The sequence below is a fragment of the Vanellus vanellus genome (genome assembly GCF_965231255.1).
Source record: "Vanellus vanellus genome assembly, chromosome: 2".
NCBI lineage: Eukaryota > Metazoa > Chordata > Aves > Charadriiformes > Charadriidae > Vanellus > Vanellus vanellus.
In genome coordinates, this window is record NC_138906.1 from 24,375,625 (window position 1) to 24,391,372 (window position 15,748).

Here is a 15,748-nt window from a genome sequence, read left to right on the forward strand (position 1 = left end):
CCTTCCTGGGCACGTTTGCTCCTCAAAACTGCCTCCCAAGGGACACTCTCGACCATGCTCCTAAACAGGCTAAAGCCTGCCCTTCAGAAATCCAAGGTGGCAGTTCTGCTGGCTCCCCGCCTTGCTTCATCAGGAATTGAAAATTCTATCATTTCATGATCACTCTGCCTAAGACGACCTCCAACCTTTACACCCCCCACAAGACCTTCTCTGTTAACAAACTGTAGATCCAGTAGGGCACTTCCCCTAGTTGGTTCCTTCACCAGCTGTGTTAGGAAGTTGTCTTCCACACACTCCAGGAACGTCCAGGACTGTTCCCTCTCTGCTGCATAGTATTTCCAGCAGACGTCTGGGAAGTTGAAGTCCCCCACAAGAACAAGGGCAAATGATCGTGAGACCTCTGCCAGCTGCTTATAGAATACTTCATTGGTTTCTACATCCTGATTAGGGGGTCTATAACAAATTCCCATCACAATGTCCACCTTGTTGGCCTCATAATAGTCAAATCTGGAGTATAATCTCAGTTATGCTTCAGGAGATAAACTGTAATGTCTATAAGGATATTCTTCACACATGCTATGAAGTTTAGAATAGCAGCCACTCTGCAGCTATACTCCTCCTGATCCCCCCTCCAGGGAGATGTTCTAGCAGGGGACAGCAAGTGGGAGCTTGCTGGAAGAGTCTCACACTGCCTCCTTTATCATCACTGTGAACTGCAAGAAGAGTTAGGATCCAGGCTTCCTTTACTCCATTCGTCTCAATGAAGCGAAGAAAATTGTGGTAGAGGACAGAAGACAGTTAAACCCACAGTTTCTCCAACACAATGATTCAATATAGCTGTTTAGTCATTGACATACTGTTCTTCACTTTCTCCTACACATTATTATGAGGGGAAAAATCATTAGTAATCACTGGATTAACTTCTCTCCAGACTATGGGGCAGCTGTTCACAACAATTGGTTTTTGTTATTGAAAACTATTGGGTATTGTGCCTTTGTTTTGAAATTTCCTTTCTCTCATACACAGTACAACTGGCTGAAGACTATGCATACACATATACACATACATGTACAGGTACAGGCACATATACATACATATACAGTAAAACTGACTGACAGTTGGCTTCTAAAGCTCCTTTCAAACTGTGGTAACATGGTAGGCACATTTACCCTCTGAACTACAGTGACGGCTTGACATCAGGAAGTCAGACTTGGCCAAGTGTCAATTACAGACTCCATCAGTTTTGCACTAATTGAGGGTAGGCCACCTCTCTAGATTTTATTTTCTCTCCCTTTGCTCATTTGTGGAAGATCAACACCACCTTAACAATTTAGCCATATTCAGGAACAACTGCTATTTTTAAAGATACACGTGCTATGTCATGGTTTATTTTATTTGGAATGTGCTGGTGGAGTATTTTCTAGCCTTATCAATTTATTACCCTTGAATTTTCCAGTCACCACATGTTGTATTTCAAAACTGTGGAGAGAGAAAATACCTGTCAGATGATGGAAGTCTGGCATAGGTTGCAGTCACTGAAGATTTAAATACAGTCATGAGACATCAGAGTATACCATGGTAGATCATACATCTGATATAAATGCAGACTCCATTACCCATTCAGAATGGTCTTTGCCTCTGTCCTTTCACAACAAAGCAGAAGGAGCTCCCACAAGCCCACCTGCCGCAGGTAACAAGTGATTATTTGTTAGCACGAGGGTGGCACGTCCAGTATGATACAACTGACCACTTGGTTAGACCAAGAGAAGCTGGGAGGCAGTTTAGGAGAACTGTTATAGATGAAGTACAGCTGATAGGGTGACCTAGACCTTTGATTTTTTTACCATTACATTGTCTGCCATTGACTTGTTGAGAATCTGATGCGTTTGAATTGTAAGTTCCTGTGGCAACTCGCGTGTTCTAGGGGACCAAGTGCAGTGGGACAGAGTGTCCCAGAGCTGATGCTCAATACACATAGGTTCAGAGTTTGACCAAGAGGGCACAGCTGGAGGAACATCCAGCTGTCTTCTGCTTGGCCAGTGAGATCTTTTACTTGACATGTCACCTGCAATACCTGATAAACATTACACCACCTTAAATCAAAAATAGGAAAAAGTAATCCAAATCACCACCTTAAATCAAAAAGGGAGGAAGCAGTATCTTCCTCACATTAAATGACTTTCAAGAGCATGGCAGGGATAAAAAGAAATTACAACTGATGCATACTATTCTTATGTTTTAATGTGATGTTTGGCAGCACCACCAAACCAAGCACTCAGAAATTCTGAATCTCACCCAGAAATCTCAATACGATCCTGGAAATCACAAGAATTCAAACATTTAATGTGAGTTTCTTTTTATTTGTTTCACTGGGTTTGAATCATTATGATTCCAACTCCTGTTTTTCCCAGCATGGATCTCGTAGAAACCAAAAAAGCTTCAGGAAAACACCAAGTGCTGCGCGAGCTGGTGGCCACTGCCGTGCGGGGGGGATGGCTACAGCGACCTCGGCGGTGTCTACCAACGAAAAACTGGGTGTCAAAAGTATTCATGGTGTGAGAAGGAAACACGAGGCGCTGGCGAACCGGCCCCCGACGCTGCTGAGGCCCGACAGCAGCCGCCCACCGAGCGGGCCCTCGCCGGCCCAGCAGGCCCCGACCCCCACAGTGCGGGGAGGCCACCGCCGGGCGCGCGCCTCGGGCCCCCTCCCGCGGATGGGGGGGCAGCGCCCTGGGCTGCGGGGCCTCGTCGACCCGCTGAGGGGACCCGAGGCCCGGGGAAAGCAGGCGACACGGGTCAGATGTCGGCTACGAGGGGGTCAGACGGCGCGGGGGCGGCGATGCCGCCGGGGTGTGAGAGGGAGGGCAGGGCAGGGCCGGGCCCGGCCCGGTTCAGTTCCCCGCCGGGCGGCGGAGAGCGGCCAAACGGCCAAGCAGCCCCAGCGGCCGCGGCCGCGGCCTCCGCCTCCTCCACCAGTTACGGGGGAGGACAGCAGCTAGAGGGAGCTCCTCCGGACTGCATCTGCCCGTGCGCCCCGGTTCCTTTCATAGGCGCCCCCGCCCCCTTTCCTCCCTCCTTCCCCCGTGATGGCGGAGGACAGCGAGTCTGCGGCCAGCCAGCAGAGCCTGGAGCTGGATGACCAGGACACCTGCGGCATAGACGGCGACAATGAGGAGGAGGCCGAGCACGCCAAGGGGTAGGGGCGCGCTGCGGGCCGGGCGCGCTGCGGGCCGGGCGGGCGGGTGGGCACAGCCCGGGGAAGGCAGCCCCCGTATCTGCCGCCGCGGCAGCGGTAGGGCTGAAGGTGCCGCGGCGGCCGCTGTGCGGGGCGGGGCGGGCTCCTCTCGCTGCCCGGAGCGGGCCCCGCGGCGGGTCGGGCAGGGGAGTGAGGGGCCCTGCGAGGCGCGTTCCTGTCAGCCGGCGGGCGGCCTGCATGGCGCGGCCCGGCCCGGCCCGCCGCTCCTCCGCGGCGCCTGCGCGTGTGCTGCCCGCGGCCGAGGGGGCCCCGCCGGCGGCACCCCCGCGCCCTCCTCCCGGGCCGCCTTCCCGCCGCAGTTGGCGGTGTGCGGGCGTGGGAGGACCCTGCCGCCCCGCTGTGCCGCCCGGCTCGGCTCCCCTCGCCCCCTTCGCCGAACGGAGAGGCGGGGGGGCGGGCCCCCGGCCTGAGGTGAGGGGGGCGGCGGGGCTGGCGCTTCCCCGCCGGCCGTAAAAGCGGGCCTTGGGAGGGAGGGTAAATCCTGTTTTGTTGTCTGTGCTTTTCCAAGATTTGGGGGCTTTTCTTGAGGCTTTTCTTTTTTAGTCGTTAGGAAGCTTACCCCCTCCTCCCCCCCCCCGTAATGGGTCACGGCGCTCTGGGGAAGTGCTGCCGTAGTTTTGGTTGGTTCCAGCCGAGCGGGTCGCTCGGGTCAGTCACCGCGGCGGGCACCCCACACACCGCCATACCCGCGCTCCCCTCCCCGGCCTGGGGACCTGTCCAGGCATCGCCTGCATCCCTCTGTCCTGCAGACACACTCCTCCCCAGCGTCAGCTATTGTCCGAAAGGAAATATTAACTCTCAATCCACACGCTGCCTGGAGACTAGAGCGCGTGTTTTACCAAGGCATTAGACGGAGCAGACGCTGTTGTTCTGGTTGTAGTGTTTTCTCCTCTAATCTTGCGTCTTTAGTCTTCCCATGCTGCGGATCAGGCGCTGTTGCCAGTGGCTCGGGGAGCTGACAGGAGCGGTGGCCGGCCTCAGTTGTGGCCCCTCGCACCCCTCCAGTGTTGGGCGGCATGCAGTGTGGCTGCGTCTGGGCGCAAGGTGCCAGGGGTCTGGTCTGCTCTGCAGCTGGGGGCTTTTGGGGCAGGGAAGCGGGAGGAATGCATTTTAAAAATCGACTTCATTTAAATTTATCTTTGTTTAGAAAACGCGATTGCAGAGAAACGCTTTGTTGGCGCAACTAGGAGTGGCTGGAGTAGCCTAAAATAGAAATAGGTTAATCTATACACAGCTACACAAATATCTTCCTCATGAATTTCTGATTCATCTGGTTGAGAGCATTCTGTAGGTGAGTGATGTTTGAGGATGTACGCTGTTTGTCGTCCTCTGCCCCTAGGATTTGCTTGGCAACAAACAGCTGTGCATCTTAAATGTGGCAAGGGAAATCTAAGACACTTAGGTGACTGGCTTCTCTAAAAGGCAGGAAAGGGGAAAACTTCGATGCTTGCTGCTCTGTTGGTGAATTCATGGTATGCATGCTAAAGTTGTTGTGTCAAAAATAATTATAGTAATATAAATCTGGTATATTAAAAAGGGACAAAATAGCTTTTAATTATCATGGGGCTTTTGTTATGTTTGCGTAGATATGCCATAGTTGATGATTCCCAAATATGTAAAAGTAACTCCACTAAGAGCAGAGAATGATTATTTATTGCTCTTTGTAGGAGCCAACCTGACATGCCAGGCCAGATCGTTTGAGAGCTGGGTGATGCCTGTCGAGAATTCATTCGTACCTTATTCCTACTCCAGTTTCCTCTTCTGTTTGTGTGCGTGACTGAGCTGTAGCTGCCCTCTGCAGTGTAGCTAGGCTTGCGGCTATGAGCTTGGGCTGCTGTGACAGTGAGTGCAGAAGCAGTGTGTAAGAAGCAGGCGGGGAACAAAGAATTGCGTTTTGGTGTGTTCTGAATCACAGCTTGCTGCTCTGCTCCAACTTGGATCTTGCTGAGCTCTGAGGGACAACTACTGTGGCTACAGGCTGTACGCTGTTCTCCCCAAAGCTTGTTTTTGTTGAATATCCCAAATGTATTTTAATGAGTATTTCAAAGAAGCTGCTTTATTCATCTTTGAATAAGATAGTGAATGCTTCCAAGTAATAGGAAGTTTAATTAAATTAGTGGTAGATCATTCCAGTAGAAAAAGCCTCTAAGTATTAGTACCAGTTTTCTATCATGTTTCTGATGCATGAAGTTTAATGACTTTTGAATTACTTTATTTTCCTGTAATCTTTGAGAATCTTGTTTGCTGTTATTTATCTGCAGCCTGAAGTATTCAAACAAATTCCATCAAATGGAAAGAAGAATCTTACTTTACAGCAAACGCAAAGATCTACTTTTCATCTGGGAGATTAACCCATGGTAACAGGAGCCTAATTGTTCCCTGTTTTCTCTCTATCATAGTATATTAATTTTTGAGATAGCTTTAAAGTTCGCTTTGAGCTTTTAGATAAGGTTTTATATACCTAAGCAATTTCTGAGCAGTCTTGCTGAGACTATGCCTCTGTTAACTGACTTGCTAAATTCGGAATGGTGTCCATTGCTGCCCATCAGTATTTAATCTCATGCTATTTTAACCGTCACTTTTTAGAAGGAGGTAGAGTATGTGTTGTGTGTCAGTCTCTAGTTGAATTGCTTTGTAAGTGACATTGCTTTCAAGCTGTTTCTAGGCATTTGAAAATAGGTCCTTGTAATACTGGCCACAAAACCCCATGGTTTTTATATATATGTATGATTTTTTTTTTTTAAATTTGCTAATTTTTTTATGTGCTTGAGCACTGAATGACTGCAGCAGAAAATACCATTTTATAGCTCTCAACTGTGCAAATGTCTTTGTCCTCTGTTTTTGCTCCTGTTTTTTAGGTGCAGGATTATGTATGTTGTGTGACTCATTGCTGTTCTCCTGTTCCGTGTCTGCAGCTTGCTCCTGCTAGATGCATTGTGCTGTACTTGTTCAGTTTCATAATAAAGTGTTGTTTACAAAATAGCTTTGTTAGTGTGTATGTAGAAAAAATTTATTTATTGCACCTGAATCCACCCTGCTGAGCCTAGCTTTGTAAGGTCTCTCAGTTCATCCTAAATAGCTCCTTATGCTCACTGACAGAAAAGCTTTGGCCACTGAACATTTAGTAAACAGATGAGGAAAAAGTATGACCTTTAAACAACTACAACTACTCTCACAAATGATTTACTTTGAATGTTTTAGTAGTATACCTCTTTGATTATTGTTAAATGGCAACTTTATAACCAGCACTACTTTTAGATTTTTAGGAAAAAAAAAGTAAATATTCTGAAGGTACAGGAGGCAATGCTTAGTTTTAGCAGATGAGATTTACATCTTGAAGTACAGACTTGAAGGGGGAGGCAGAGGAAACACATAGAGCGTTTAGGAATATCTGTTGGGTTAGGTTTTAAGACATTGCTGTTAGGTTTTCATGCTTAAAGAACTCACATTTCCAAGTACTGAAATGTGTGCAAATGAAATCTTTGTACAAAGGGGTTGTTAGTAATGGTAGTTTGTTAGTAAGTGGAATTTGAAGGCCATAAGCCCTTCTGGTCAGGACCTCCTTATTCTCTTGAAGTGTGGTAGTGTAATACAGCAGTGGGAAAGCCCTTTGCATCTAAGCCTCCGTTTTCTTTATGAACCAAGGACAGCCCTAGTATAAATAATACTATGAAGTTTTTTGCAGACTTGCCCATATACATGAGATCTGATTTTTTTGTGATGAAGATCTAGATAATGTCTTCAGAAATGTAGTTTTGCAACCTCACATACTCACAGAGAGAGGAAAAATACTGTGAAGGCAAACCCCCCCCACAGGCCTAGGCCTTTGCAGCTTAAAATTAAACATCTGAAGTACATGTTTGGTTTTAAATTTGAGAAATTGCTAACTTAAAATTACCATTCCATGTAATTTAAAACAGATGTTGCTATTACGAAAAGCTGTTTCTACTAAAGCAGAATTTGGTGTCCAGAAAGGCAATTAAAATAACACTGAGAAATATTCAGTGGGGAACATAATCTCTAATCAAAACCGAGGGAACCAAAACAGTTTGACCACCTGAGTAGGGTAACTGTCATACTCCTCCTGATTCTTCCATCTCAGCTTTTCATGGTTTTGCACAGAGCTCTAGAAAGTAAGTTTCTCTGCCTTTGCCACACTCCTCCTCAAATGCAGTAAGTATCCCCATTTTTTCAGTTAAAAAAAAAAAAAAAGCCAACACATGCAGGGAGAAGCAAAAATCTTTTTTTCACATTTATGCAAAACACCAGATGTGTGTACATAAGTGGAAAGGTATGTGGGTGGGATCATGGGCTTGCATTTGTAACTTGCAGACAAAATCATAAAAATGTGGGCCTAAGTGACTGTCTCAGAGTCATATCGACAGCCTGTTTCTGTGGCAAGGTTAAGTCTTTTTGGGGCAGAACAAGGCCTTTTGACTCTTCCTTTGCCTCAGCTGAATTTCAGTTTGCACATCACTTTTGCGCTGGCCTCACTCCTTTACCTATTCATCAGACTGACAAAACCAACATTGTTGATGCAGTTAAAAATATCTTAGGCCACGTCTGCACTTAGGTATACCTCAGCCTCAGTGTGTAGGCTCACCCTCCTGTCAGTAAAGTGCTCCTGGTATAAGCATGTCTCTACTAGACTGACACAGTCAAAATCGTCCCCAAGTTGGATATTTTTCTTAGTATAACCATCTGTGGTCTACGTGGTGGGCTGGACTGGGGCAGATGTGTTGATTTGATGCGTGAAAAAGTTATGTTTCCTGACCTGACAGCTAGACATAGCGTCAACCTGAGTTGCATATCCTTTTCTTGCTTCCCATGTGGGACCTGTGCTCCAAGTTGTATCACTTCAACAGTAGCAGGGTAGTTCAGCAAAAGAGATTTCACGCTTAAAGGTCAGCTTTCACAGAAGTTGCAAACTTCTGCCAAACTTCTAACAGTGAGATACACCACAAAATGTATCCGACCAGACAAAGCAGAACTCAGATCTTAGTCAGCACGAAAGTTTGTTTAATTAAGAGAAAAGCTTTTCATAGGAGTCTTTGCTTTTAATCTCGTTACCTTTGCATATCCTTTGTACTGTCATGTCCAGCGTAATTACTACAAGTTGAGCAACAGAGTTCCTCCCTTCCCAGTCATTCTCAATCCCAGTTTTAGAACCTTTTGGTTCTTTTCAAGGCAGAGCATGATACGGATAAAAAAGTCCTGAGATGTTTTGGTTTAGCTTTTGCCCTAATTTGCTTGGTATCTCTGGTTGTAACTTGTGTTGGACAAACCTGTTTACTCAGTAGAAATTTCTGCATGCTGCCTGCTGCCAAATCTCTGGGTTGCAGGCATGGCTAAAGAAGTTGAAGGACAAGTGGATCTCTCTTTAAATCCTCTTTTTACATTCTGTGGACTGTATCAGTAAAAAAGGGTGACCCAGGCAGGAGACTGTGCATTAATAACTACTCTTGAACGGTCCCTGGATAACCTGTCAGACAAAGGTACCAGTATTTATTTTTTAAGAGGCAGTGTGGGAACTCTAAACCTGAAGGTCATAAGCTGAGGACTGGGTTTTCAGAAGACTTTAAAAACTAAGTAGTTTTAAACAGCATGTCTTTTACAGCAATTTAGTCCTGTCTTTCCTCTTTCCCAGCTGAAAAATAAGCATTTATATATGAAAAAGACCTTGAGCTGGTCAAAGAATAAACTAAGATTATCCTGGTAAAAGTACAGTTTAACTGGGGATAACATTCGTAAAGCTTGGCAAAACTGCTTTTTCTCCATAGCTGCCAAACTTTTTTTTTTTTTTTTTGAGTACAGTTGTTCATTATTTCACCAAACTAAATAAAACATTGACCCTCAGGTAATCCCAGTGAGCAGAATTCTTGTGTGGTGTAATTGGGGCCAGCTGCTGTTAAAAGGCAAGAAGACAAGTGAGCTACACCGGTGCGACTCAGGGCTCAGTGCCTGCTGGAGGCACCTGTCGAGAACGGTGTTTGCTGAAACTCCAAGTAGGTTTAATGTTCAACACAAAAGCCTTTGGGAGTCAGCTCAAGGATGCGGTGGCATCATTTGTTTGTTGTATGAGAGATGTTAGAGGAAAAGGTGAAAGCTTGTGGGCAGTTCAAGGAACTGGAAGAATACCTCATTAAATGAATCTTGGCAAAGGTGAAATCGCTTTCCCTAGTATTTTTATCTCAGTTTTGCCAGAAGTTGTGAAGTCCTAGGTCTTGAACCTATTTGGTTGGGTTTTTTTCACTCTCTCATACTTATAACCTCTTTCCAGGCCTCTGGGTCTGTTCTGTATTTAGATTCTGTACAAAGTGTCAGCTTGGTATACAGGCCTTCAAATAGATTTAAATTTGATTATTTTAAACTGAGAGTATAGAAATTGTTAACAGAAACATCTGGGTGATCAGGCAGTATCTTCATTCTGCAACAGAAAATTTTCTCCCTGCCTCACTTACATAACTCTGTCCTTTGTTTCTGCAGACTTCTAATAAGTACTACAAATTCTTTTCTCTCCCCTGTGTGAGTGCCCTGTCTGCTACGCTGTTGTCCTTTGAGTATCCCAGAGGGTGCTGCATTTATAACTCTCCCCTCTTTCTGGGAGCATAACTTAACCCAATGTAACTCTGAATGTTAAGGACTTCTTGGGGTTGATCTTTCACTACGGGCTGTTCTAGGGAATAGTAACGATCTCACAAAAATGAGTGTTTGTTTAGTTGCATGTTTAATTAACTGCAAGCTTTTGGCCTCCCAGTTGGACATTTGGGTGTTTTCTTGCTGACTTCAGCTCTGACAATGTATAGATGCCAAGACTGGGCATCGTAATCTTGAAAGTGAGCATGTTACAGTGAATACACGTGCAAGGTCCATGTTATCTATCTTAATAACTTTAGTTATGTTCTTCTGAGTTCTCTTTCATTTGGTTTGCCAGTATCATATCTGATTTTTTCCCCCTTCCAGAATTAAAATAAACAATTGTTTGTTGTATTGACTTTTTTCTTTTCCAGTGAAAAACACTCAAGCCCCCTAAACCCCAATATCTGTCTTGAGCTCCATTATGTATATATGGTTTTGTCGGGAGATTAACCTGTTGAAGAGGATTCAGCGTTAACTGACTCATTGCCTGCTTATTCGCCTTCCGTCTGAGAGCTGCCAACACGTCCCACACTTTGCAAATTCTAATCTAATCTTAATTCTGTATCTCGATTACTTATCAAATTAGAATCCCCTTAAAGAAGAAAGGAGTTGTATTATCAATAGTCAAAATATGTCAGAATCTGCAAGTGCAATCAATATATACTTTGTTGGGTTTTTTTAGTTAAAGTTGACCCCATCGTACTTATTGTTTTAAAGTACAAATATTAGGTTAGTTCTGTGTTGTTTCTTACTGAGATTTCAGCAAGAATTTATCACTACTTAAGTTAGAAACAAAATTCCCTGAAAACAGAATGTTTTTGTTTGGATTCTTCTCAAATTCAGATGTGCCTGGTGATTGAGCATGAACGGGTAAAAATATCAGGCCGCTAATAGTTACTAAATTTCCAAGAAGGTTACTTTCCTCAGTTCCTGCACTTTCCTGAGTTCCTCCAAGCTATTGAATTTGGTCGTTTTATGTTTGTGCTGTGTAATAGCCTGGAGAATAGCACTGGCTATATTGAGTCACAATTCAACACTAGTGTGTCAAAATGCCTGGTTGTGCTGGGGTCCAAGTATAAAAGAAATTAGAAAGCATTTGCAGGAAGTTTTTCATCAGTGCTCTCCGTTTCCCCCTTCCTTTGTTTCCCCTGCCTTTTCTTCAAATTCAAATTGCTGTTATATTTTTGATACTAAAATGCTGTTTTTTCCATATTTAACTTTTTCTGAATTTTAAGCTCGGTGGTATTGATTTTTCTCATTGCATATTCTCTGAATCTCTGGCAGAAGTCCTGGAGGGGATTTGGGAGCGAAGAAAAAGAAAAAGAAGCAGAAGAGAAAAAAGGAGAAACCAAATTCAGGAGGCACCAAATCAGATTCTGCATCTGACTCCCAGGAGATTAAAATTCAACAGCCTTCAAAAGTGAGATCCTGGTTCTGTTTTAATTTGTGCTTGCCTTCTAATTTAATTTTAATTTGTATGTTGCTTTTTGTAACAGTGAGTTGATAGTTCTGCCTTAACACATCAGAATCAAGTAAATGGCTACTGTCCTGAATTGAGACAGAAGCAAGATAAGACCTGTGTTTGCAGACTGTATGAAGTTAGCTGGAGAGTCCTCGTCACCACCACAGTGGTGGTATTACTGTGAGAAAAGCAGAGGAGGAGGTGTTTTGTCTTTCTTTTCCAGCAGTTAGAACTCAGGCTAGTGACAGCTTAGTAGTGGGGAATCTTAATCTGCAGTGGTAATGCTTTTAAATAGATTTTGTGTTTGATGAATTGCCTTTAGTTTAGCCACCATCTAACTTGGCTTAGTGCAGTTTCCGTAACTTGTACAGCATAATGCTATCTCATGGCAAGCATCAGCAGTAGAAGGGAAGGTGTACCTGCTGTGCTAACCAGCCTCTCATTTGGGCAGACAAGCAGCATGTCATCTTACATAAAATGCAGTAATCTCTAACATGGAGATACAGACTGAAGAAACTTTTTGCCATCTCAAAGGCCTCCGCTGTACATAAGAATGCAAAATTACATGAGGGGATGTACAATCTTTGTGGTGTTTGTGATAAAATAGTGTCTGTGCTTTTGACTATCGTGTTCTGAATGAATGGTGAATAAAATGATGTGGTGGCTTTATAACATACAGCTTTTATCTCAAGAGAAATCTGAGCCTGAGAACTGAAATTTATAACAAGGCGATAAGAAAGTTTATGGACCATTGAGCATGTTGAAGTAGTTATATTTGCTTTATCAGATTAACATGGAGAAAGTTACACTGTTGTACCAGTAGTACTATTCATCCTGCGAGATTTGCCAAGTACATTGGGGCTACCAACTAATATTAGGGAAAAAAGTTGTGTTCTGGCTCATTAACATACTGAAAGATTTTGTGTTGTCCCTTTAGATCTCCTCCGTGTCACCACCATTGCTTTGAATGGGCACATTTGGCACAGGGGACACTTGAAAATATGTAGAGAAATTATAAGTACTTTCTGATCTCACCAGGTGTTTTGATACTGTGTTTCTATAAAGCACCTGGCGTGAATTACTAATACAAGACAACTGTTTGCAAGTGATAACCGAGTAACCTCAAACTCTTTTACAATTGGACTAAGGTCAATTTTAATGTTAACATAAAGACATAGTTCATTGCTGTGATATCCTGAGAGTTCCTTGGTTCCCTGTTGACCAAACTTATTGTTCCATAACTTGCCTCTAATTGCATTAAAAGGAAGCTGCTTCACTTTTTTTATTTTCATGTGCAAGATTTTAGTCCTCAGCACATTGCAGTCTTGCACACCATTTCTCTGGTGATGTGTTTTGTAAATGTGGAAGCCTATCCTTGTTCTATGTTGTATACTTAGAGTGGCACTCTTCATGATTATTTTACTGTCACAAGAAGTTTAGCCAGTTTGTTAGCAATGTTACAAAATTTTCTCTCTTACTGGCATGAAAGAAAAGCTCTTATTTAAGTCTTTCTCTCAAGCTCTAGGCAGCTAAACCATTTTACTATTCTTATATAGCTTCCACTTTTCTCTAGTTGCAAATGCATCAGTGTTGGCTGTTTTTTTTAGGCTTTCTCTGTTGTGTTCCAGGTGTACACACTGATACGTAGATAAGTTTGTCTTGTACAACTTTCCTGTTTTAGATTTTTTGAAGACATCTTAGACTGCTGATCTGGATGTGGAGAAGGGTATTTATTTTCTCTGCTACTCAAGTGACATTTAGATTTTGTATTCCTTGTGCTATACCAAATATATTCTAGAGAAAAGGCTTTTAGCATTTGCTTGCTCTTGGTTGAAAAGAGGTTTACAAAATATTTCAGAGGAGAGTGACATTGTACACCTTAGGTCTAAGAGAATATATATTCTCTTAATACTCAGGGGGGTTCGGAATTCATTGAAAATGATTTTGAAAAAAGATTTTGACGTCAGGTGAGTTTGGTCACCTCTCCAAACAGGTGTACCAGTTTGGAGAGGAGAAAAGCAGAACAGTGAGTTGCCTTAGCTTCTCCCTCTCTTATTTGTGATACTGTCTTTTTGAACACTGGTATGAATGTAACCACAGCAATAAATGCTTGTTAGCGTTGTGTGCTTACGATGACCTTTAGGACACTTCACTGCCCATCTCACAAGATCTGGTCTCTCTCCATTACAAGTCCCAATGATGTAGACTGTCCACACTGACACAAATGAAGCTTGCCAGACTTGCAATATTTTCAGTCATTATTGTAGTCACCAATGGCCTACACAACATGTTCACAGATTAACTTATATTGGAAGGGACCTCTGGAGCTCTTTCAACCAACCTTCTGCTTAGAGCAGATCCAACTAGATCAGGTTGTTTGATCTACAGGGATGGAGACTTCACAGCCTCTGTGGGCAACCTATTCCAGTGTTTGAATACACTTGTGATTAAAAAATAGTAATTCCTTATATCTAAATGGATTTTGCTGGTTTGCAGCTTGTGTCTGTTGTTTCTTGTCCTGTCATTGTGCTCCTCTGAAAAAGCTTGGCTCAGTTTTCTTTACATCCTCTCATTAGGCATCAGTAAGATTTCTCCTGCTCCCTTAACCTCTCTTCTTAAGGCTGAACAAATCAAGGTCTCATCTTTTCCTTGCATGTCATGTGCTTCAGCCCCCAAGTCATCTTGGTTGGCCCTCCATTGAACTCGCTCCACTATGTCAATGTTTTCTTTCTAATGGGGAGCCCAAAATTGAGACGTGATCTCAGGGGTGGCATATAAAGGGGAAGGCTTGCTGGTGAGTCTTACTGGTACAACTCGGCATGTAGCTGTCCTTCACTGGCCAGCAAACTGCTGGCTCACGTTCAGCGCTCTGCCCACCATGACCTCCAAGTTTTTTTCTGCAAAGCTGCTTCTTAGTCAGTCCATGCTGGGCTCTGCCATTGCCTGGGCTTGCTCTGTCCCAGATGCAGGACTTTGCATTTGCCTTTGTCAAACTTCACAAAGTTTCTGTTTGCAGCCTGCCAAAGTAGCTTCCAATAGCAACTCTGTGGTCCAGCATATCAACCATTCTTCGCAACTGTGAACTTGTGGAGAAAGTCGCAGCCAGATTGTTAAACAGTATTGATCCCTGAGTTCTCAAAATTCTCCCCCTTGCTTTCTTGAAGGTGGGTGTGACATTTCCCTTTCTTCAGTCAAAAGAAACCTCCACCAATTGCTATAACCTTTTAAACTTGAGAGGTGCTAGTTGCAGTAACATCAGCCAGCTCCCTCAGCACCCTCAGCTGCATCCAGTCTGTTCTTATGGACATGTGCATGATTAGTTTGCTAAGTGGTCCTTAACTTTCTCTCCTGCTGTGGGTAATGGGATTCTCACAGACTCTGCTGCAAGGCTCAGGGACATCAAAGGTCTGAGGTCAGATCTTGTCATAAAGACTGAGGCAAAAAAAGCATTGCGTGCCTCAGCCCTGTTGCACAACAGCGCCGTCTTGTGCTGCGAGGAGATATTTCCCCTAAACGGAAATGAAACAAAGTCGGTCTTTCTAGTTCTGTGTAGGTTTTTCTTACTTTCCATTAAAGGAAAACAAAAAGGGTTGAAAGTAAACTTCTTAGCCAGGCCGATCTCTGAACATGTTGAAAGGAAAGGAGATTCCTCCTGATGTCCCTAGCCGTGTTGTGTTTAGTGCCAGAACATGAACTTTTTACTTTATGTATGCTAGTAAGATCTTTTTAGAACCTGGAATCTTTTTTTAGATTTTCTGTTTTCTTCTTCTTAATGTAGAAAAATATTAGAGACTTAAAATAAACATACAAAATAAATTACAGTATGTCAATATTTATGTATGATTTCATAATCTACTGATAAGATTTCAGAATTTATCTAGTGGCATTAGAAGTATTTGTATCAGGCCAGTGTGTAATAGACAAATTGATTTTAAGTTGAGAAAAGTAAGTTGTCTCACTGTAATCTGGATCTAGAAATAGGGTAGGTTTTTTATTCTGCAATAGTGTTGCTCTAAAGTGAATAAATATGTTAATTCACAGCTACTCAGATGACAGGTTTTTAAAGCACACTCACAGGTAAAATTTTGCAGTACTTAAGAAATTGCATAATGTTTAGAGAGTACAAGTTTTTGTTATAAATAGAAAATTATGGCCTGCTTGAGCTACAGGCTAGGAGTTTTATTCCTTTTGTGACTGAAGATACTAGAAGCAGATGCCCATCCAAATGAAGCTTTACATTATTATTAAGTGTAATTTATGGTGGAATGCTAGAAAAAAATGAATGCTAGAAAAAAAATGAAATATGGAAATAGTCATCCATTGATATTCAGTAAAAAAAAAAAAACATCTGGCTTGAAATCTCTATGCAGAATTGCTTAAAATTTTCCAAT

General features: G+C 43.3%; 1 protein-coding gene across 5 annotated transcripts in view; it reads left to right on the forward strand.

The window, feature by feature from the left end:
• The first annotated feature begins 3,047 nt into the window (after positions 1-3,047).
• Positions 3,048-15,748, forward strand: part of NMT2 (N-myristoyltransferase 2) — a 35,471-nt gene continuing 22,770 nt past the window's right edge. For 2 of the 5 annotated variants that reach the window (XM_082479704.1, XM_082479705.1), the window contains exons 1-2: positions 3,048-3,196; positions 11,180-11,315. In XM_082479704.1, coding sequence (XP_082335830.1) covers positions 3,087-3,196; positions 11,180-11,315 — 246 coding nt within the window. In that variant the 5' untranslated portion in view covers positions 3,048-3,086. Of the gene's footprint in view, positions 3,197-3,563; positions 3,668-4,504; positions 4,548-5,517; positions 5,614-11,179; positions 11,316-15,748 lie in introns of those variants that run through there. The other 3 variants (XM_082479706.1, XM_082479707.1, XM_082479708.1) reach the window with 3 other exon arrangements.